We start from the raw sequence: 23,376 nt of genomic DNA on the forward strand, positions 1-23,376 counted from the left end.
TTTTTTTTTTTGAGAAGCATGCTATAGGATATTTGGCTGGCCTGAATCTCTTCATTGCCTGTCTTTGAATGTGGTTGTTCAGCTCACATAGTTCCATCCTGTTCTCAAGGGTAAAAGTAACTTAATGATGTGTTTTTACTGAAATCCAGATGCATTGTTGTGTTAGGCACTTTTAGTCTGTAAGGATCAGAGATATTCTCAGGTTACTTTAGTATTGTAAGGATGAGCATAAGTAAGGAAAACAGGCGAAGCAAATGCCGCATAAAAAAACAACTGGAAGGTCATTTGGAAAACGAGGCCGCTAAAACACCTAGACCTCTGATGCCCTCAGCAGTCAGGCCTAGAACGCTCACATTCTCGTGACTTAGCCAGTCTTCTCAGCTTCTGACTGTTCTGTCTGTAGCTCCTCCTCATGTTAACCTTTCTTGTGTCTGTTTCTTCCAGCCGCCTCTCCAGCTACCAACTAGACTACAGGACTCACTCCCTACAACCCTTTTCAGGCAGGATTTTCACCTTAAGTCACTTCATAGACTGTGGCCAGTCTATACATTAACTCACTTTGGGACAGGTGTTCATCCATATAGTCCAGTTAGGTGTGGCCACAGGAACCAGGAGCACATAGTATCAACATGGCAACTTAGGAGAAAGGGATTCCCTTAGAAGGGCACTATGGGAAAAGCAAGCATTCGAGTGCCTGGACAGTTTAATTGTGTGTATTATATTCTAATTATTGTGTATATTCTAATTCAGTAGACATTTCTCAGGCCCTCTGAAGAGAGGAACGGTTGAAAAGGAAATGAACTGTTCATAGTGAACCTATGCCAGTTCCCAATGCTTATAGTTTCCTTTTATATGTTCTGGAAACTCATCTATAGAACAGGGTCAAGCTCGGAATGAATTTTATTCTGTTGATGTTAGGAGGAGGGTGGGGAGGTGGCAGAAGGGTTTTAGAATGTATGAGATATGCCAGGCTGTTGTTACCCCATTTTAAAGATGCAGGAACTGAAGGCCAGAGAGGCAAAGCGATTTGCCCAAGGTTATATGACCTGGAAGTGGCAGAGCCAGGACTCAAATCTAGGTCTCCTGGTTCCATAATGAAAGCTCTTTTCACTACCTCACACTGACGGGGGAGATATAGCTACACCAATACCCAAATTATTAACAGTACAAAGGAGATTTGACAAAAGCAAACTATAGCCAAGGCAGGAGGCGGTAGGACTTGAGAGAAGGCAGATCTCCTTGGGGCTGAGAACATCTGGAGGCTTCCTCGAAGCAGTGGGGCTTGAACTAGGTCCTGTAGGGTTGGTCAGGTTTAGCATGGTATAGAGAAGAGAAAATGGTGCCAGTAAAGGTACAAAGGTGGGGAAACAGATTTTCCAGGGACAGAGAAGAGACTTGGGTTGCTGAGTTAGCAGGCTTGAGTAGAAAAGGAGTGGGAGATCAAGGGTGGTATTAAGTTAGGAGGCTTTGAGAGCATGACAACTTAAAACTTTTTTTATTTTAAATGAGATCATGACATGACATAGAGAAGAGAGCTTGAAGTCATTTAGGTACCTTTTAAAAGAATCCAGGCTGGAGTGAAAAGGACTGAACTAAGGTGATAGCAACTGGAAATCAAGACAGATTTGAGAGTCTTCGAGAAGGCACAATTAACAGGATGGAGACAGAGTAGGAGGGAGATAGAGTCAGAGATCTGTCTGTCACTTGAGAATCTGAGCCTTACTGACTGGGACAGCCTGGTTCCTGTATCAGAAGCGTTGCTCACAGGCGTTGGAGCAAGGCCAAGCTGGGTGTATAGTCCAGTGTGACCTGGCACTAGTGCTTTAAGTCCCCTGAGTGTGTTTGCTGACTGGTGAGTAGGGAGACAGATTAGCACTTTTCAGAGTAGCTGAGCATGAGAGGTTCTATGCAGGTGAAGTGAAATTCTATAATGTCACACGCCTGGCGTCCAGGCCCTTAACAAATTTTAGCTGTCTTCTGCCCCACCCCAACCTCTCCATTTGAGGAGGTAGTAGAACCTAATGGAAGCCTCATTTTCTTAGGTATATAATGTGCTTTGGAAAAAACGGAATTGGCTTTACAGGGAGAATGGGTTTTTCACCCAGGACTTTGAGGTGGAGGACAGATGGAGCCTCTGGGCCTGGAGGTCTCATTGTTTGACCTCCTTTGACATTTAGGCTTCAGTCAAAAATTCAAGCCCTCACACACGGGGTTAAAGGTTATCTTCCTAAGGCTAGGTGCTTCCAGAAGCAAGCCACTGTGCTGCCTCTCTGCTGTCACAATGGGCTCCTTTTGGGGCAATTTCTGAGCCTAGGGGTAAAACTCCGTTGGCTAACAGGACTGCAGTTTGTCTGTGAAACGTGCCCAGCCCCCCAGCCCTGCTTTTCTAACAGGTTTGGAAATTCTGGTTGTTGCCCCAGAGTTCTACACCCATGACATATGGGTTCGGGCAGTTCCAGCAAAGGCTGTAGGGAGATGCCCACTCCCTTCCCCAGGGGAGGCTGCCTTTTGGAGCTGCTCCCAGCACGCTGCTGCTTCTGGGTAGCCGGGGGTCGTTGCGTGCCAAGCACTCCCAGGCTTTGAATCCCTCCTCCGAGTCCCCAGGAATGGCTGCCCAACCCCCGGAGTCACGTGCCTCCGCACCGGCACCTCGTTGCCATAGCATCCGCAGGCCGCTGGGTCCACTGGCATGGGCGGGAACCAATCAGCAGGCCCTGCAGGACACCGCGCAGTGTCCCAAGGTGGTCCCTAGGCGTCCCTGTCTCAGCTTCCTCTCCTTGGCATTTCAGTGCTTCTTCCCCCAGAATCCTGCGTTCACCGCTCCACTCTGTTTTCCACGCTTTGATTTCCCTTTGCTCAGAGTTGAAGAATCTGGTGGACTTCCCTGCGAGGTGATAGCTTCCATGGGGAGGACAGAGGACAAATCTTTGTTGTCATTTTACAGCCTTTTCCCCCCAAGGAAAAGCCCTGGAACAGCTTCTTGATCAGTCCCGAGGTGGACACCTCTAGCCCCAGGAAGATGTTCTTTGGGTCTTGTAAGTCTAGGATTCTCCCAGCTTAGGATCCCTTGATAATTGATACAGGGTTGCCAGATGTTCAGGAACTAGGTGGGTGGTTTATCCTATATGCAAACAAGAAGTGTTAAAACTGTTGGGATGATAGAAAGGTTGAACCTGAATGATCACAGAATTCTGCACCTGCCCTAGCTGTAAAACACTGGGCAAGCTACCTGACCCCTCTGAACTCCAAACGCCTCATTTGTAAAGCAGTTGTAACAAAAGAATCCGTCTCTTAGGTTTGGTCTAGGTTTAAATGAGATACAACAGGCAAAGCGGTTAGCCAAGTGCCTGGCCATACGCATGCAAAAGGGCCAGTCAGCTATTTTTAGAAATGGTACAAGCGTACTGTTGAGAACTAAAGTGCTTGCATTCAACATTTGGCAAATATTTTCATGTTAGTCTGCTTTTAGCTTATTCATTTATTCATTCATCTAACTCATTAATGCATTCAGCATATATTCACTGGGCATCTACTACCAGTCGATTCTTGCCCATCTCATCCCTACCCAGCTGCATTTAGTGGGATCTGGCCCCCAGGAGATCCCTGTGCAATTCCCTTCATAAGAACTGATGGAGGGAGGGGGGTTGTTACTTTGTGAGGGTGAAAAGGGTAACTATTGCATTGTTCTGTACACCTGAAACTAACAATAAAAAAAAAAAGAAAAAAAGAAAGAAAAAAAAGAACTGATGGAGTCTAGCCTGGCAGGAGGGTTCCTGGGAGACCTTGTCCCTGTGGCAGCTAGGGGTTTGGAAAATGTTTTCTGCCTCTCTGCCTTCTCAGACTGAAATGCCTGAACAGAAAAGACTCCTCTAGCTAGTATTTGAGCAACACGAAGTCAAGGACAGCTTTCCACAGCCACCTTTGTTCCCCACCCGTCACCCTTGGAGAGGTGTGCCCCCTTTCTCTTGAAGGCCCCAACCAACAAGCTGGAACGTACTTTCTCTATAGTGGGACTCTGTCTCCTAGGACTGACCTCTGTGGCTGGCGCACTGTGCTTTCGATGCCTCTGTCATCTCTACACTAGTCTTGTAGAGCCATCCCCTTCTGCCCTCACTGCATCTCAGCGCCTGTCTCCAGTTGGGCTGGAGTGGCCACACCACTACTCACACTTGTTTTGGAATCATCTATCTTCTCTGGGCCCCTTTATATCTCCCACCCCCACCCCTCTTCATGTGCTGTCCTTGGGCTATGTGGCCGAGACACTGTTGGCAGGCACTCTGCTGGGTGCCTGAGAGACAGACATGCATAGTTCACGAATAGTCCTCTCAGGTGTGATAACGGCCATGATGCATAATGCTGGGGAGTAGCCAGGGTGGGGCAGCTGGCTCTTTCTTGAGAAGTCAGGGCTGGCTTCACCAGGAGGGGATATTCGCGCTCCCTTGAAGGATTTAGCCAGGTAGACAGCTGGAGAAAGGGAATTCCACTCAAGGAGAATAGCATGTATGGAAGCCTGGAATTACACGATGGCCTTAGAGAAAACGTAATGTGGTGTGAATGGAACCAAGGGGATATGTTATATTGGGGTTAAGGGTTCATGAGTAGCAGAGGGAAGAAATGAAGCCGGAGAGGTAAATGGGCGTCTTCTTCTGAGGGCCTTGTAAGTCATACTGGGTAGTTTAGCCCTTGCCCTCCCAATGCTGGCAGCCTGTGGAGGGTTCTATATAGGGATGTTTTGACATGGTCAGATTTCAATGTAAGAAAGGTAAGACACGTGGCTCTGAGGAGATGGATTGTCTCATTTGTCCTCTAGCATTCTGTGAAGCAGATGGGACAGATACAGTTATGTACTTTTTATACCTGAGAACACCAAAGCCGGAGAGGCCTCAGAGCCAGAAAGCAGAGGACTGAGTTTTCCACCTGGCTTCCTGGCTCTGAATCTCTTCCTCCTAGGCACATTGCCACTGTTAATGGAGTCTTCTAGAAAATCTGCCTACAGCAGGGCAGTGGGTAGATGCTGACGAGAGCATTATGAAGCAAATGGTCATTGACACAATCGTGCTGAAGGAGGACAGCCCTGGGATTTTGTGGCCTGTGATGGTCAGTCTCCTGGCCTCTGTGCCAATGCACAGACAGCAAGCAGCAGTGGGGAGCTTTGAGCTTCAAGCTCTACAATGCCTTGACAAAATCCATTCATCACTGTCTCGCTCATTAATTCAGAGCCGTGTCTGCTACCTGATACTGGCATTTGTCAGTGGCTTGTTTCCGGAAGCCCCTGGTCCTCAAGGTTAGTCAGCTCTGCCGTCTACAGCCCCAGGGTGAGCCCTGGCAGTCAGAGGCAGGCCCTTTCTCTGCCTGCATTTTGTAAAATGAAATAGCTTCATGTTTTAAAAACAAAGGTAACAGGATCTAGCCGTATAGAACCGGAACTTAACAGATCAAGCAGACCTGGGTTTCAGCTCTGCTCCTGCCAATTGACTAGCTATGAAAGTTATTTAATATGTATGAGCTCAGTTTCTTATGTCTAAAATGAGCAAAGTCAAACCTACCTGGAAAGATTATTGTGATGATTAAGACAAGAGAATGTTTATAAAGAGCCTTGGCATGACGCCTGGCCCATATGAGTCCTCAGTGTATGGTGGCTTTCGTTCCTGCTCTTAACGCTGCCACCATCACCACTACGGCTAACACCACCGTTAAAGAATATTTGAAAAATAGAGACTTGAAGGAAAAAATATCTTGTAATCCTACCACCACGACGCAGCTGCCCTCATAATCTAGTTATGTTTCCTTCAAATCTCTTTCCCCTACTACTTCAGAACGTATCAGATTTTATAGCAGGCAGGGTTTTATTTCCTTTATGGTGGGAATGGCATTGTATTTATTTTTCTCATTCTTAATAGATATATTTCTGAGTATAAGAGAGGAGAATAAAATCCAGAGAGCATGGAAAAAACAAAAGGAAAAGCTATACTCGTAATGCCTACCCAATCCCTAGCCTAGGCAATCACCGTTAACATTTGGGTGTGTCTCCTTGTGTCTTTTACCCAATGTTTTATTGTAGAGTTGAGATCATATTACATATATAGTTTTTAGGTGATTTTTCAGTTCACAGGATATCATGAGTGTTTTCCTGTATTGTAAACATCATTTTCCAAGCCTGTATAATAGTCCATCGAATAGCTCTATCATAATTTACATAAGCATTCCCCTCATGTTCAATATTAAGTTTTTTCCAGGTTTTCAATCTAAACAGCTTTCCATGACAGAACCTAGGGAGCCAGCCTTGGTATAACCAAAAAGCATAATGAATTTGTGCTATGAGTATGGCCCTGGGTGAGGCATGGTGGGACCTCTCAGATAAATTAGACGCTCAGTCTGTCTCAAAAGACCTCAGATCAGAGAGTAGGCAACCTGGAAATATTTACTGGGATAAAACATACAGGTGCTTCTTTGCCAGACACTGCCAGGGAGTTGACCTACGTGTGGGTAGCCCTCTCCCCTGTGGACGCTGGGATCTGGGAAACACAGCTTTTAAAGGGGCAGAAGCCTCACTGCCCCTTCTCACCTACCAGTGTGCTGTTTGGCTTCCAGTGCTCAGAGGCCGTTTGAGCCTGTTACTGTCAGGGACCTGTGCCGATTTCCTTTGAGTATCACTTCCAAGTGGTCTTTGCTGGGAAAGAGTGATGGCTGTAGCATCAGGAAAGGAACGTGTGTGGGAATCAGAGTGGCTGTAGTCTTAGTTTTGACACACACTTGCTGTGGCACTCCAAGGCAAGTTCCTTCCGCTTCCCGAGCCTCAGTTATCTCCTAACAACGTGGAAAGATTGGAGTGGAAGACCACCAGGGCCCTTCCAGCACTGACATTCCATAAGTACCTGCAGCCTTCCTCTTGCCAGGAGCTCAAGTGAACATCCTGACAAAGGTCACAGGATGCTTGCCTCGAGTCTGGAGCTCCTTTTAATTAGTACTGGAGAACCATTTTTGCTTTTATATTTCCAGTCACTTCCTCCTGGTTGCCGTTCGGACGTGTGGGGACTGTAAGGAAAGACGTGCCTCTCACTGGGTGGAAACACTGGATTCAGAACCCCAAATTATTGTCTTTTATATGTTAGGTATTTGTTCTTTCATGTATTGTGATCTTTCATCCATTCTCTAATTCAGCAGATGCGCACCGAGTCCCCCACCTTGTACAATCCATCTGTGCAATGCAGAGGTGAATAAGACTCAGCCCTGTTCTCAAAATACTTTCAGTCTAGTGCAGAGGCAGGAAACCAGTGTCAAAGGTCACATGATAATCGCTACAGTGGGGGTATGAGTAAGTTGTGCAATAAAAGAAGTGCTTGAGTCTGCCCGACAGCAACTGCAAAGATGACTCGGTGATGCTTTGAGATTTTAGAGGATGAGTGGAAGTTTTCTAGGTAGGCAGTCGAAGAGAGGGCATTCCAAGCAGGGGAACAGCATATGCAAAGAAGGGCCCAGATGAGCATGTCATGTTCAGAGAACTACAGATGTTTGTGTGACTGGAAGGTGAAAGGGAGAGTGAGCAGATGAGGAAAGTCAGGCCATTGTCCTCAGACACGTTTACACCAAATTCTTTGCTCGTTTTATTAGTCCGGGTGAGAATGATGGTCTTTTGAGTTCAGTTTTCAAAAACTCATTTGTATTGCCTTGTATTTCCATTTTTATAGTAACACATGCTCATTAGAGAAAATTTGAAAAATGTAGAAAAGTAGAAAGAAGAAAGGATTAAAAAAAATCACTCATGGTCTTACTGCTTAAAGACAAATACTTTAACATCTTGGTGTATTTCCATTCAAATTTTTTTAATCACTTTTTATGTAGTCGTGAGTGTGTTGTAATTACAGTATTAACTTTTGTATATGGAGCCCCTTTCTGCTTCCTAAAATTTGCCAAAAATGGATGTTGGTATTATTAAAAAAATAACTGTGATCATAAAGTATACAGGCTGAAATAGCTATACATTTTCTTGCTCTAATATAACTTCTTTTCCTTCTTTTTACAGGTCTCTTGTGGCTCAGAGCATAACCTGGCAGTGATTGGTATGTAGTATACTGGTAACTGTTTCTTCTGAAACTGCTGTGGCAGAAGTGGAGGAGACCCTTGGTTAACCAAAGCCAGGGTGCATGTGTGTGTGCATGTTGGGGGAGGTTCTGGGAAATGGGACTTTGGTTGACCAAGGCTTTCCTAGAAGCTCCTTTTCTAAAAATCTCAATCCCCATCATTGAGCCTCTTTTCAAGATGCCTGAGCCAGTCTCTCTGCCTCAGGAAGTGGCATGTGAAGATAATAAAGATCTTATTAGGCTGAGGGCAGCATGTGTAGAAAGTCAGATATGAAAGGGGGAAGAGGATTGGGCCGCTGCTGTTCCTGTGAATAAATCCATTGCATTAAGTTCTTTCCTCCTGGTTGGCTCTTTCTTTGGAAATACGGGGCTCTGCGCACTTACTGCTTTGTGTTTCATGGCGCTCAGGACCTCCCAGCTGAAGCCAAGCCTCTGGTGAATTGAGGCTTCCTCTTAGTTGACTGGATAACCAAGGTTCACTGTTTTCATCATCAGGGCCTCTTAGTAGTTCCTTCGAAAGCCTTCTTATCACTTCCACATGTAGATTCTGTCTCCATCTCACAATACATTAGAGAGACAACAATATAGGTCCTGACTGCCTAAGTTCAATGCAGGTTTCCACTTACTACCTGTGTGAACTTGGACAAGGTACGTAACTCCTCAATGCCTCATTTTCTTCATCTTTAAAATGGGGAGGGCACTAGAGCCTACCTTGGGGGGTTGTTGAGAGGGTTAAATGAGTTAATACAGGTAAAGCATGTGGAACAGTACTTAGCTCCTTGTAAGGGTTTTAGAAGAACAGGTTGTTATTACTTGATTCCGTTTTTTTCAAATAATTGCCCTTCTGTGGGCTTTAGTTCCCCCATCTGTAAAACGGAGGGGTTAAAACAGGAAACGAGGGTTCCCTCCCACTCTCATATTTTAGGGCGCTATTCCAACTCCCTCACTGTCTGCCCTGTGCTGGCGATTTCTGTTCCCTGTCTACTTTTCTCTCCCAGCCTCTGGCTCTAAGCTTCTGAAGGGCATGGCCCCTGTATTTTCTTTTTGCTTCCTGCCTCCTTGTGGCACCCAAAGCAGTGCCTGGCACTCAGCAGAGACTCGAGCACTGTTTTCTGAATTGAGCTAGACTGGTTCCGCCGCTCGGGGTGGCAGCAGCTGGAAGCACCCCTTTGCAGGCCTGAACGTGATATGCAAGGAGCAGAACCAAGGACAGCAGAGGAGGTCGGCCGCCAGCCAGCAGAGGGGGCGGGGAGCAGAAGGGGCTGGAGTCAGAGGAGACAGAAAATGGAACAGCAAACCTGCATGCTTTGCAGCGGTGCCGGAACTATTCCAGCCTGGGTATAATTAAGACAAGCTAATCCGAGACTCAGAGGTGGTGCCTAGGATGCTGCTGCTGTCACTGGACTGGGCGAGGTTGGCTTCCTCTGGGACCAGCACAAACAAGAAGATTGCAGGGAATCTAAATACTTGAAAGAACAAAATCCAGATGAAGAAGGGGACCAGCGCTAGCAGGCTGGCAGGCTGAGCTGACAGAGGCCAGCATGGGGCTGTAGAAGGAGCATAGACTCTGCAGGCAGACGGCCCTGGTTCCAACCGGGTCTCTGTGGAAGCTTCCACTTTTGTCCCCTCATCTGTGTAATGGGGATAATCCCACCTTGCAGGGTTGTCGTCGTGGCGATGAGGTGGGATAGTGTATGTGAATACCTGGTATATAGGGGTGCATAAGAAATACATACATATATACCAGGGGTGCCAGAAAAACGTATACAGAGTTTAAGCGATGTTATCTATGCTCAAGCAGTAGTTCTCAGTAATCGGAAGTGTCTGGACGCTGATGGGAACCACTTTGAGCACCTCTAGTAATTGCAGAAGTCAAATGTGACTTGTATTCATCTTTTGTTACCGGTATATACTGAGTATTACAGTTAATACAGTTTTTTTCCTTTCTGAAAATGTGTAAACATTTTTTTGGCACCCTCTGTATTTATCATTCTGTTTATTTCTCATTTCTCTTGGTCAGGGTGGGGAGAGGGGAGAATCACTTGTTCGTGTAACTGTTATAGTGAAGTACTCAGTTGGAAGAGAGAAGTAATAACATTCTGGAAAGGTGTTCCCAGCATTGCCCAGTGAAGAGAACACCACAGGCAGTGGGAGAGCAGGGCCTGCCGGTGAACTCTGTGAGGGCAGACCTGTCATCTTCCGTTTTGTCCCCAATGCCTAGCGCCTGGCTCAACAGTTTGCAGGATGAATGGTTTCAGAGTCAGGAAAGGTGGGCCAGCCAGTCACAAGGCTCTGAACATGTCTACTTACCTACCTCCGTGGGAGGAATGGGGCCCCAGGAGGAATGTAGCCCTCCGTGGGTACCCTGCAGGGTGCAAGCCGTGCAACAGGAAGTCACAAGAAGTGCCTGTTAGCTCTGGCAGGAGTCCAGCAAGGGGCAGACGAGCTGGAAGAGGAGAGCTCCTTCCAGCTGAAAGCCTGTTCTCACAGCCAGCATCTCCCCTCAGCCCTTCTGCCATTGCCCACTTTACATGGATTTCCCTGCCTTCAGTCTCATTCCCGAGACCCAGCCCCACAGAGCCGTTGCTGGGTCCCACACAGTTACAGAACAGACTAGAACAGAATATAAAGAAGCCAAACTCTGCTCCAGGGTAGAAGCAGCCGTAATGTTTAATGAATGTGCGACAATCACATTGGAAGAGGAGGTGAAATCGAGGCAGGTGAAGGACATAATCGAAGACCTACTCTGTCTTAGAATGGACACAACACCTACTTTATAAAGAAGACAGCTGAGACTCAGAAGTTAGACAGGCTGCCCAGGGATAAGGAGCAGCAAAGGGTAGAGCTGTCTTCCTGACTTCCAAGACTGCTCTTTCGACTGTATTATATCCTAGGGCCTGAGGGACTATGGGTAATGCTGAAGAAGAGCGCAGTCACTGGGCCAAATTCTGGCTCCTTCACTTGTGAGCTGTGTAACCTTGTATAAGTGGCTTAACCTCTCTGTGTATTAACTGCCTCATCTGGAATATGTTATTGACCTCATAGGGTTGTTATATAATGTGCTAACTGCCTGGCACAAAAGTAAAGGCTCAATAAATGTTAGCTAATATTAGCTGTTGTTGTTGTTGCTGTTATATTAAGGCCTCAAGGAAGGAAGTGATTATAAGATGACTATAAGAAGGTCTGAGACTCAGGGTGGGAATCTCAGAAGCTAGAGAGGGACGTGTCCAGGGCAGGAACTCAGCAGAGCTGCAGAATGGATTTGTACACTGTATCCTGGGGACTCCAGTCTAGGGGATCCAGAAATCCCAACAGCTCTGGAAACATCGCTAGTCCAGATTTGTCTCAGGTGAAGATTCTGCTCTCCACTGTCCCAGACGGGATCTCAGGCCCTGCGTGTTCCAGCTGGAGGCAAGCTCCCCGGCAGCCATATTTCAGGTGTCTTAGGGGATCAAAGTAATTCTGCTCTGCTACTTCATTTGCTTCCAGGTTTCTCCCCCCCCCCCACTTTCTTTTGCAATTTTCTTTCATTCTTTCCTTAGTTTTCCAGTGAAGCTTCTCTTAGACCTGTTCTGTGTTTGCCTCCAGGCACCCCCATGGCTAGACAGGATGGTGTGGTGAGATGGTGCAAGTTCCTACTTTAGACAAAGGAAGAGCTGTGGGAGCTGGGCATAGAAAAGCTCAAGTGACAAGCAGGCAGGAGAGAGCTGAGGCCATTTGCCATGGCTGGCCTGGCCACTTTCTAGCTATGTGCCTGTACAATCACTCTTTGTCACCGAGCCTGATTCTTCATCTGTAAAAGCACCATCACAGTACCTACCCCTTAAAGCTGCTCTTCCAAATGGCACAGGTATGTCAGGCGCTTGCTCAGTGCCTGACACGTAACAGGTGCTCAGCAGGTGCTCACTCACTTGACAGGTTCACTAGTTTGCTTCCTTCCTTTCCACCCAGATTTCCCTCCACATCTGACAAAGCTGGCTGGCTGGCTCCCATTCATGGGCAGGGACTGAGGTCAGCAGAGGTGAGATGAGTGCATGTGGCCACCACTTGCTCAGAAGATGCTGGCCTGCCAGAGGCAGGCTCCCCCAGCCCACCCCTGTCTTTGGGGCCCTCACCTCCTTGTGTGGCTGAATTGACTCCAGCTGTTCTGCTTCTCCCAAGAGCAGCTTATTTGGGCTTGAATGGGCAATTTGTTTGCCTTCTCTCCTGATGTGCAGTTGTTCAGCCTTCCCTTCCTGCAGAGTAAAAAGAGCTGACTGCATTTCCTCTCTCCCCGCTCCGCACAGACTCTTGGAAAGGATTTTATCGATGGCCTTTTTCCTGAAGCACTCAGGCTGCTCAGGCTCGCCAGATAGACATTGTTAAAGGGTTAGATATTTGGCAGGAAAGTGTGGTGCCTCCTCCTCCTCCAAGCAAAGCCAAATCTTTTACCAAATTGGAGGTATAATCTATGCAAGGATTTTTTTTTTTCATTTCACTGATCATTTCTAGTTGTTGAACCCATGTACCTTTGTAATATGTGTGGTAGAATGTTTGATCTTGGCCTGAAACTCATCAAACAGGTTCATGTAAGAATTTAATATAACTCTTTTTGTGATGCTGGCTATTTCTGAGAGGCAACACCTGTCAACCCCAGGGCTGTGTAGAAAGCTTAGAGGTAAGTACAGACTTGTGTGGTCCTGTGCACTGTGATAGACAGAGTGTATTATCCATTTAACCCTCATAGCAACTTGGTGAGTGGGCACTATTGTTAACCCCGTTTTCTAGATGATGGAAGCTGAAGGCTAGGCTGAGCAGTTTGCCCACCCAGGTCATCGGGTTCTCGGGTGGACTCTGTGTGTTGGGCCTTTGACCCAGGTGTCTATCTTCAGGGCCTCTGGTCTCCTACCTGGCGCTGCCTTCCTGCACACCACTGACAGCCTGGCCTACTTCTGAGGTCACCAGATAAGATTATTTCAACCCTTCATTTCAATATTTATTTTTCTGTCTTGTTCTGGCAAGTTCTATATATCTAGCCTAAGTCTCTTTTGCTTTAGACTAAGCAGTTCTCTGCATTATAACCAGATAAAATCGTGAAATTGATTATATTGTTTTAGAAAACTACCCCTTTTAGGATTCTTCTTTCCCCTTCCATTGTCCTTTACCTCTTTTAAAAAAAATTATTTATATAGTTTTTAAAATAATTAATACACGTACATGATTCAAAACTTAAAAAGCATAAAAAGATAAAATGAGAAACCTCCCTCCTACCGCATTCCCCATCTGTCCAGTGTCCAGAAACCCTTCCACTGCATGTGCAGGTAATGCCTGTTGTTAGTTTCCTCTTCTTCCTTCTAGTTTCTTTTTGCAAATACAAGTGAATACAAAGGTATATTTTTATTTCCCCCTTTTACATAAATGGTAGTATACTATTTATACTTTGTAATGTCTGATTTTTTTTCTTTCAACAATTTTTCTGGGAAATCTTTCCATATCAGTATAAATGCCTTCCTATTTCCTTATGCTAGCTACATTTTCCAGTGTACCTGTGTGCATGATTTATTTAACCAGTGCTCTGTTGATGGACATTTAGGTAATTTCCAATCTTTAGCTATTACAAGGGATGACGTGGTGAATAACCTCGTACTATATATGTTATTTCATGTGTGGGAGAGTGTAGCTGTAGGATAAATTCCTAGAAGTGATGTTATTATATCAAAAACTAAGTGTATTTATTTTGCAAGATACTGCAAAATTGGTCTCCATAGGAATTATACCGTTTTTCACTCCTACCAGCCATGTATAAGAGTGCCTGTTTCTGCAGTCTCCCTAATACTGTCTCCAAACTGTGCTTGGAGGTGCCTCAAGAGCCCAAGCTGTGAACCAAGGCTGGCTGCCATTAGTTCTGGCCTTAGGGCTGCTCACCCAGAGGTATAGGACACATCAAAGCCAGATGCTAGTTGTTTGGGTTTTGTGACCATTTGAGAAACTTTAGGAAAGTCTGCAGCATGAGCCAAGGCAGGAGGTTTGTATGGAAAAGCCACTGGAAGCAGCTTCGGTGTGCCCAAAAGTTGGGTGGGGAGGGTTCTCGATACCTGGGTTGGGCAAACAAATGGTGTTGGTCAGGTTAATGGAGGCTCAGATTCGGCAGCCTCCTGCACGCAGGGAAGAGGGAGGGCTCAACAAAGAAACAATGGCTTCTGCCAGCTCCTCCATCTGGGAGAAAGCTGCCCCTGCAGCCCTCAGCCTGTAGCCAGATAACTCAGTTCTTCCCCGTACATTCCTGTCGCTTTTCCAGCTGCTGCCCCAGTGCTGGAACTCAGAGTGAGTGAGTCCATCAGCGAGTAAGTCCGTGGACTGGCCCTTTAAGAGGAGCGCCTGGGAGTACAGCCACTCTCGCCTCACTCAGCCACAATCTCTGCCGGTTTTCACAGCCAGAAATTATGGGGACTTCTCTCCCCATCACTGAAACCCTGGGCTGTGGATCCTGATGTGGCGCTGGGACCCCTTGTTCCCCGGGGCGGTGGACCTCCGCAGCCGAGATATCCCTCCTGATTTTTAATGGCCACATGTGGGTGCGGAACCAGCCTGATCCTTGTTTCTGCCCCTCCTACCAGTTTCGAGGTGGCTTCTTCTGTCCTTAATTGTAGGGCTTTGGTTCAGCTAGGCTTCAGGTGATTCTCAGTGATGCTTGTTTTGTAGTTCACTTGTAATTTTGCTGTGGTAGTGAGAGGAGGTGAGCACACTGTTTACGTCTCTGCCATCTTGACCAGAAATCCCTTGTTTTACTTTTTAAATTGAGGAACAATATATGAGGTGTGATTAAAAAATACAATGAATGTTTAAATTTTTAAAAAAATTATTACAGTAAAAGACACAGTGCCATTAATCCCCCTCAAAACATTCCCCCTTGCTTTGAACATACTTATTCCATCGTTCTTGCCACTTTCTGAAGCAGTTCTGGAAGTCCTCTTTTGTGAGTGTCTTTACTTGCACTATTGTGGCTGACTCCATGTCCTGAATCGATTCAAAGCATTTACTTTTCATGGGCATTTTGACTTTGGGGAAGAGCCAGAAGTTGCACAGTGCCAGATCTGGTGAATAAGGTGGATGAGGACACACCGTAATGTTTTTATTTGATAGAAATTGCCGTACCAGAAGCAATGTGTGACACGGAGCATTGTCACGATGGAGGATGAAACCGTTTGCCCATTTCTCAGGCCGTTTTCTATGCACATCATTTTTTTTTTTCTTTTAAAGATTTTATTGGGGAATTGGGGAAGAGGAACAGACAAGTTGCTGTCCTTTTGTTCTTCAGTCTAGTTGTAGAGGACGTCGCTTCACTGGCCCGTGTTGGTAGTGTCATCATTGTGCTCTTTCTGGGTGAGGCAGTCAGTCGTCGGCCACTCATGGCTACTCACACCGGCTGCCAGCCACTCATGGTAGCTTACGGCAGCCCACTGCAGCCTACACTGTCGCCGGTGACTCACAGCAGCCCAGCTCCAGGTCGAGCTGTTGTTCACCATCTTAGCTATAGAGGGCGCAGCGTCACTGGCCCATGTGGGATCCAAACCAGCAGCCCTGCTGCTCAGAGCTTGCACTCCCAAGCCAACTCTTAACCAACAAGCCACTTGGCCGGCTCTGCACATCATTTTTTAAATGATGAGCCCTTATAATATTCAGAGTTCACTGTAGTGTTCCTGGGTACAAACTCAGCTCATACAATTCCATCAAGGTCAAAAAACACAATTAACATCACCTCGATGTTAATCATAGATCTTGATTGACGTGCTTGTTTTGCACGAGGAGAACTGGGTTATTTCCATTGAGAACTCTGAACCTTGGTCTCAGGATCATAACCATAGACTCAAGTTTCCTCTCCCATGATGACATGTCTACAAAAGCTGGAATCTGAAATGGCACGATCGTGCACCTCCAATGAAATTGACAAACACTGTTGATTTTGTTTAGCAGTCAAAATGCATGGAACAAATGTCACACTCATTTGCCTCATGTTCAAATCTCTTGTTAAAATGCTTTGAACAGAACCATAAGAGATGTCAGATTCTCAGAAATTTCCCTAATAGTCAATCACCTGTTTGATTGAATCATATCGTTTACTCTTTCAACATTCTCTTGGGTTTTTGATGTTGAAGGACATCTTGATTTCTCCTCATCTTCAGTTGATTCACAACCATTATGAAATCACTCGAACCGTTTGTAAACCATCTTCATGGTCACTGCAGCATCACTATAAACTAATTTTAACATTTCGTGTGTTTCTTTAGCACTTTTTTGCAGTTTGAAACAAAATTCATGTTAATGTGTTGTCTGTGATCAATGATTTATGGTACACTTTATTTTTTTATTTTTATTTTTTTAGCTGAGCCATCCTGCTACCTGTTGGCAGCTCAGCGGCAGCTCAGCTCGGGCTGGGCCTCAAACTGCTGTTGCTCAGAGCTCGCACTCTTGCGCGAGCTCTTAACCAACTGAGCCACTCGGCCGGCCCGACTATGGCACACTTTAAAACACACCTTCTTTCAACTGTAGCTCACACCCGACTGACTGCACCGAACAAGTTGAAACTTGTCCCACACTTACTAAAATCCAACATGCTGCTTCCCGTATTGACGATCCCTGTCTTTCCATTGGATGGCACTTGACAGCAGCATTCACCGTATTTTGTGATCACACCTTGATATACAATAAAGTGCACAAATAAATTCTAAAGGTTCAGTTTGATTATTTTTTACACATGTATATACACCTAAGAAACCACCACCCAGCACAAGGTAGAGAACATTTCCAGCACCCCAGATGGCCACCTCATACCCCTTCTCAGTCAATACCTGACCCCCAGAGGTAACCACTTTTCTAACTTCTGTTTCCCGTGATGAGTTTTGCCTGTGCTTGAACTTCATATAAATGATGTCATACAGTGTGTACCCTTGTTCAACATGTTGTGTCTATAAGAATCATCCATTTTTTGTGTAGCAATAGCTCTTTTTTATTGATTAATAATATTCCACTGTTTGAATATACCACAACTTTTCCATTTAGCTGTTGAGGAACATTTGATGTGTTTGCAGTTTAGGATTGTGAATAAAGCTACTATGAACATTCTTGTTTTTTTTTTAGCCGAGCCATCCTGCCACCTGTTGGCAGCTCAGTGGCAGCTCAGCTCAAGCTGTGAATTGAACCGCTGTTGCCCAGAGCTCGCACTCTTGAGTGAGCTGTTAACCAACTGAGCCACTCGGCCGGCCCTGAACATTCTTACACATGCTTTTTGGTGAACACTGATTTCTTGGGTGGGTAACTAAGAGTAGGATATTTAGGTCATAGTAGAACATTAGTAGATACTGCTCAACAGTTTTCCAAAGTAGTTGTACCAATTTATGCTCCCACCAGCAATATATGAGAGTTCCAGTCATGCCATTTCCTTGCCAGGTATTTTCAGCCTTGCTGAGTTAGGCCATTCTGAGTGTGTGATCCTGGGCTGTTACTGTCCCTCTCTGGGCTTTAGAATCCCCACCTGAGGAATGTTTCTAAAGTGGGCTGCGCCACTCAAGTCTGTCCTCATGCCCGCAAAATGTGTTGTGCATCTTAATAGACTATAACTCTCTACACTTGCCCTGCAGGCAGTAGGTGCTTCACATGTTTGTTAAACACTGAATGAATGTTACACACACTGTTTTCCTCATTCACTCCCTTCACCTTGCTAGTAGCTAATAATGTTGCATTCTGGATGCTGGGGAGGAATACAACAAACCATTGTTACCTCACAGGGCTCACATTTAATGGGAAAGAGAGCTGTGAATTAAGCTTGGCTCGTAACATGCACTTAATAAATAATGAATGAATGAATGGATGGATGAACACAAAGCAGAGAGTGATAAGAATTAGGAGAAAGAGTAAAGAGGAAGGATGATTAATTTTGGAAATTCTCATGAAAGAGGTAGCTCCTGAGGATTCTGTGCTGACGAATCAACATGGGACAAAGGAAGGCAGGTTTTACAGTGTCAATCATGGTTGAGGGATAAGTAAGTGGTCAACCAGCAGGACAGCTGAGGGTCTGCTAGGACCCAGCCTCCAATGACATACCAAGGGACATTGGCTTTATTGTATAGTCAGTGTGCAGCTGTTATGGGTTATTTAGGAAGACACTTCAGAAGTTGACCATTACAGCCGGGAATCCAACCAGCAACCCTGTAGCTCAGAGCTCGCACTCTTGAGGTAGCTCTTAACCAACTGAGCCACTCGGCCGGCCCCAGATGATGCCTTTTTAGAGAATAAAAGAGAACTGACAGTATTTGCGTACCTACTAAGTGCTGGCACCAATCTGAGCATTTTGCATATACCATTTCATTGAATCATCATCATGCAAGGCAGAAAGTAGACAGATAATTGCCCCTCTTCTCCAGATGGGAAAATGGAGACTCAAAGAGGCGGATCTCAGGATTCAGACTAACATCTGCTGACTCGGAGGTCTACATTATACTATCTCCCTGCAGAGGTCAGGTTTTGGCTTAATTAGCATATCAAGCAGCATCAACCAAGTTTATAGCATGCAGCGATTTTGGAAGACAGAAAAAGCAACTGCAAAGCTAGTACTGATAGTACTTGCCTGAAAGGGCAGAGGCCAGCTCCTATCCCAGTCTCTCCTCAGAGCATAGCACCTAGGGGACCATATGGCATGGGACAATTTTGACAGTGGCCAAGCAGTCAGGCCCATGAGCCTGCTTTGTTCTTCCTTAGATGGGAGTAAGCTTCCTGAGCCTGGGCGGCACCGTGGTATCTCCCCTAGACTCTCAGTGTTGCCCCTTTGCACCCACAGGCCTCAGCTGCGTGGTGCCCCTAAATACCACCTACCCTAGGCTTCTGTCCCTGCTGCTCCTTGTCTCTGTGGAATCCCCTGTTTCTCCTGGGTGCACTTAACAGCCCTTAAATGCAGAGCTGCTCTGACTGTTTATTCCAAGTGTGCTCTCTGGGCTGGGCTTCGGCAACATTTCTCTTTGCCCATTTAGCCATCCATGGATTTATTCATTCATTAGGTGGCTTCGCCGTGTTATAGACAGAGCCCTGGGCTAGGGGACCTGAGTATAAGACCAGCAGCCTGTCACCTTGGGCGGGCCACTTTCCTTTGCTAGGCCTCCTTTTCTTTTTTGGATAAAACCAGAGAATTGGATAAGGTAATCTTTGAGGTCTTGTCCAGCTCTGACACTTTCTGAGACTGTGTTTTTTATTCATCCAACAACTCGTGCCTTCAACCTAGCATGGGTTAGGAAATGCTTCTCAGGAGAGATGATGTTTGAGGTGGGTCTTAAAGGATGAGTAGGAGAAATAGAAAGGCATTCCAGGGAATGAGATCAATATGAACAAAAAAATGGAGAAGGCAAATTGAGGGGGAAAGGGGGATTGGGAGGGAAACAGAGCAGTGGGAGACAAGACCGCAGGGGTGTCTGTGGCCCTGTTGTGAAGGCCTGGAACGCCAGGCTAAGGAGCTGGGATGTCATCTTGCAGGGTAACGGAGCAAGAAAGGTTTGAAAGCACAGGAATGACATGATATGATCAGCGTTCAGAAGCTAGTGGCTGTTCAACAGAAGAATCTGAAATGGCAGTGGGTTTGATCTTGTGGCGTTGTAAGATACTAATTCAGTAAGTTTGTGCTTTTCAGTTTGAGACAAGAAAGATGCTGCTGACCTTTCGGCCTTCAGCACACTGGATGTCTGATTGTCCTGAACAGGCCTTGTGGCTCCAGAATCCCCATCAGACTCCTTGGCCTGGACTCTGCCCTGTCCTAGTGGCAACGACAGGCCCAGCCCAGGCCAGTCCTTCCCTCTTCTCATGGCAGCCAGGAGGCTGATGGGGCTGGCAAGCTCCACAGTGTAGCCCTCGCGGGGCACGCGTATGTCGCAGCCTCTTAGGTGTGTACACTGGGAAGCAGTGCACAAGGCACTTCTCACAGTAACGTGAAAGTTCTCAGGGGAAAGTGCAGGCCCCACTGTACAAAAGAGGAAATGGGATCTCAGAAAGGTTCACGATTTTCCCCAAGCAGCATAATACAGTGTAAGGAGCTGAGGTCTTGGAGTTAGGAAGTCATGGGCTCCAGTTCCAGCTCTGCTGCTCAATACCTGTGTGACCATGGGCAAGGTTGCTACCCTCCCTAAATCTTATCTCTAAGGGCTGAGCTAATAGCCTCTTGTAAGTGCTTGTCATTGGAGTGAGTTGTGTGGCTTATGGAAAAGCTCTTGGCACAGAGTAGGTGCTCGGCAGCTCTGTTTCTGACTCACTTCAGTGCTCTTTCTGGTGTTGTCTTCTTCCCACATGGCCCTCTGTGTCATCTCTCTCGTTCTTCTAGCCTTAAGTCAATGCCACAGACATGTATTAGTGAAATATTCTCCCTTTGTACCCAGTACGAAGCTTGTGCCCAGGGATGGGGTGAGCGGACACAGGAGCTGGCCCCTGCCCTCACTCTGGCCTCACTCTGCTTATTGCCTGGTTGGTGTGCGTCCGAGCAGTGTCCAGCTGGGCATGTTTTTACTTTTTTGATTACTTTTTGGGAAATTTCATTGACCTGTTCTTTCAACATTTCTCATGGAATGGTTATTTTGGCTATTATTTTTAATTTCCAAGGGTTTTTTATTATTATTTAATACTTTTTAAGAAAAGTAATTTCCTATTCTTATTCATATTGCCTTATCATCTATTGTTTCGCAATGGATAGTATTGTAGAGTTTTAAAGAAATATTTTCTTTTGCTCTCTGCCTTGTCTGCTTCTTCCATTTTTTTTTTCTTTTTCCTTTCTGTTTCTTTGTTTGGGGTTCTGTCTTACATATTGGAGCACTATGCTGGATGTTTTTCATTTGCCCTCCAGATGGGCGCTCCGCCTTTTGCCCCTCTGCTGTGCAGACCGCCCCACCCCTCACCACTGGTCTTCTGTGGCCTGGATTAGCAGGCTCCCTTGCCCTCTGGCTCCTGGTTGGATTCAGCCCATAAGAGGCACAGCAGGAAACCTGAGGACTGGAAAAGAGTGAGGGCAGGGTGGGTGTTCCCCCAGCTCCTTCCCTGCGTTGCCAAAGCTCCAGCCCTCTTTCAAGGGCCACAGCCCCAGTCTGGCATCCCTCTGCACAACCCACCCTCTCCGGTTCTGGTAACTACTCCCTTCCCTTGCCCGGACAGGCTTAGGGGTGGTGACGCTCTAGCTTTACCTGGTATCCCTGAGGTCCTAAACTGCCCCTCGTTGGTTTCCCTGTCCATGCCTCTGACTGGTCCTTTGTTAAACTCTCCCCTGATGCTGTCTATCTTCTGCTGAGACCGTGACTGTTACAGGTTTTCCTCTCTAAAGACCTGGTGACCTTAGGCTGTCTGTTCATATTGAAAAGTAAGACACTACGTGAGACTCTGTGTGCATGGAGGCGGCTCACTGATGGTGAACTTCCCTGTAAAATGTTGGGCTGGGGAGTAAGGGAAGGTTTTTCATTGGTAGACTTCCAGAGATCAGTATTTATGGACTTTTGCCCCCTAATCTTCTGCCTTGGAGTATATAGGCCTAGCTGTTGACTTTGTGGAACAGGATGGAGGAAGAAAGCTTGGGGTCCCATCACTCTATACCGACGGTCCCTGATACCATTTGTTTCATTCTTGTCCTCACTCCCACCCTCCAATGCATCTGCTTCTTCCTGAATCCAGGGCCTTCAGTTTCTCCGGAGATTAAATGTCTGCTGCTCCCTTAGTGATTGCAGGAGGTAGGTTGCTGGCTGGGTGTTGGGGAGAATCTGAGCACCTAACTATCCCATAAATATTCTAACTGTCACACATATGTGACAGGTTCCAGTTGCGAGCCAGCTAGATGAGAAACCCAAGCCAACTGAGAAAGCAGATCTCTCACCACTCAGCCCAGAACCCTCTGCTTCAAACCATGTGTTCTCAGAAGGCAGTATTTGAAACTGTCACACCTTCCAAATTCAGAACTGCTGGTCCCTGAGGGAAGATGTCTTTTTAATCTGGCCCTTTAGACCGTTCAGATGCTTTTGTTAATCTACTTTTTGTAGACTTTAAGTAATTTGCTTGCCCTCCAAGGGCTCTAATTGCACAACTATAAAAATAAAGATAATAGTCCGGTTCTTTGTCCCCCTGACCTTGCTTTATAGAGATTTCCTGATGTTGTAAAATTTATAAGTATGGTTAGAAAAAAAGGTAATAATTTTGCATAAAAAGCTAGATAGACTATCATAGAGTAAATTTGATGTGATTTTTGGAGGACACTATAAGTCCACGAAAGAAAGCTGACTAGGTTTCAAATCTCAGCTCTGTCATTTTCTAGGTATTTTACTTGGAGTGAATTACAAGCTCCCTCAGCCTCAGTTTTCCTAGGTGGATAAAGAGAATGAGAATACTCAAAGAGTTATTATGACAATTAAATGGGATAATATATGTAAAGGACCTAGCTTAATGCCTAATACATGACATCAGCGGTACATAAAGATTTACGTGGCTCCACATCCTTGCCAAAGCTTGGAATGATCCAGCTATCAATTTTTACCAGTCTAATGGGTTCTATCCAAATAATAATTTTGTTTCAGAGACAGGGTATATCATCCCAGGTTCAACCAGAGAAACAGACTCAATAGGATATGTATATTAAGGCAAAGATTTAAGGCAAAGAATCAGTTTACAGACTGTGGACGATGGCTTGGCAAGTCTGAAATCCATGGGGCGAAGCTTCAGGAAGGGCACACCCACGCCTTAGTCAATAGGCAGAAACTTCTTCCTCAGGGAAACCTCAGTTCTCTTCTTAAGATCTTTCCACTGATTGGATCGGGCCCACCCAGTTTATCCAGAATAATCTCCTTTACGTAAAGTCAATTGATTATGGATGTCAATCACTTCTACAAAATACCTTCACAGCAACGCCTAGATTAATCAGTGCTTGATTGAATAACTGGGTACAAATTGGTGTGAAAAGTGATCATCACATAGTTCAATTTATAGTTTAAGAAAATTATTCTGGGGACAGTAGGGAGGCCGAGTTGAAGGAGAGAGAATCTGGAAGCAGAGACATCAGAGCTTACCTTAAGGTGCGGCGGGGGTGGGGGGGGGGACCTGAATTAAGTAGTGACAACTGAGATAGACAGTAAGAAGAGACCTGAAAGATGCAGCACAGCTTGTCAGGATTAAGTGTATGCACAGGGTTGAGAAGGAAGGAGAAGGATGGGCAGGACCAGGAATGGCACCCCGCTTTCTGCTTGGTACGCTGGGTGGGTGTGTCGTCATTGACTGAGAAGGGAAACGCATGGTGAGAGAAAAGAGGAGGCCT

General features: G+C 46.0%; 1 protein-coding gene across 1 annotated transcript in view; it reads left to right on the top strand.

The window, feature by feature from the left end:
* The window catches only part of SERGEF (secretion regulating guanine nucleotide exchange factor), a 209,572-nt gene that overhangs the window by 127,248 nt on the left and 58,948 nt on the right, over nucleotides 1-23,376 (top strand). Inside the window, 1 exon segment of the mRNA XM_019652555.1 lies at nucleotides 8,024-8,060. Within this exon segment, the coding sequence (XP_019508100.1) occupies nucleotides 8,024-8,060 (37 nt within the window).

Source organism: Hipposideros armiger, unplaced genomic scaffold, assembly GCF_001890085.2.
Source record: "Hipposideros armiger isolate ML-2016 unplaced genomic scaffold, ASM189008v1 scaffold_181, whole genome shotgun sequence".
Lineage (NCBI taxonomy): Eukaryota > Metazoa > Chordata > Mammalia > Chiroptera > Hipposideridae > Hipposideros > Hipposideros armiger.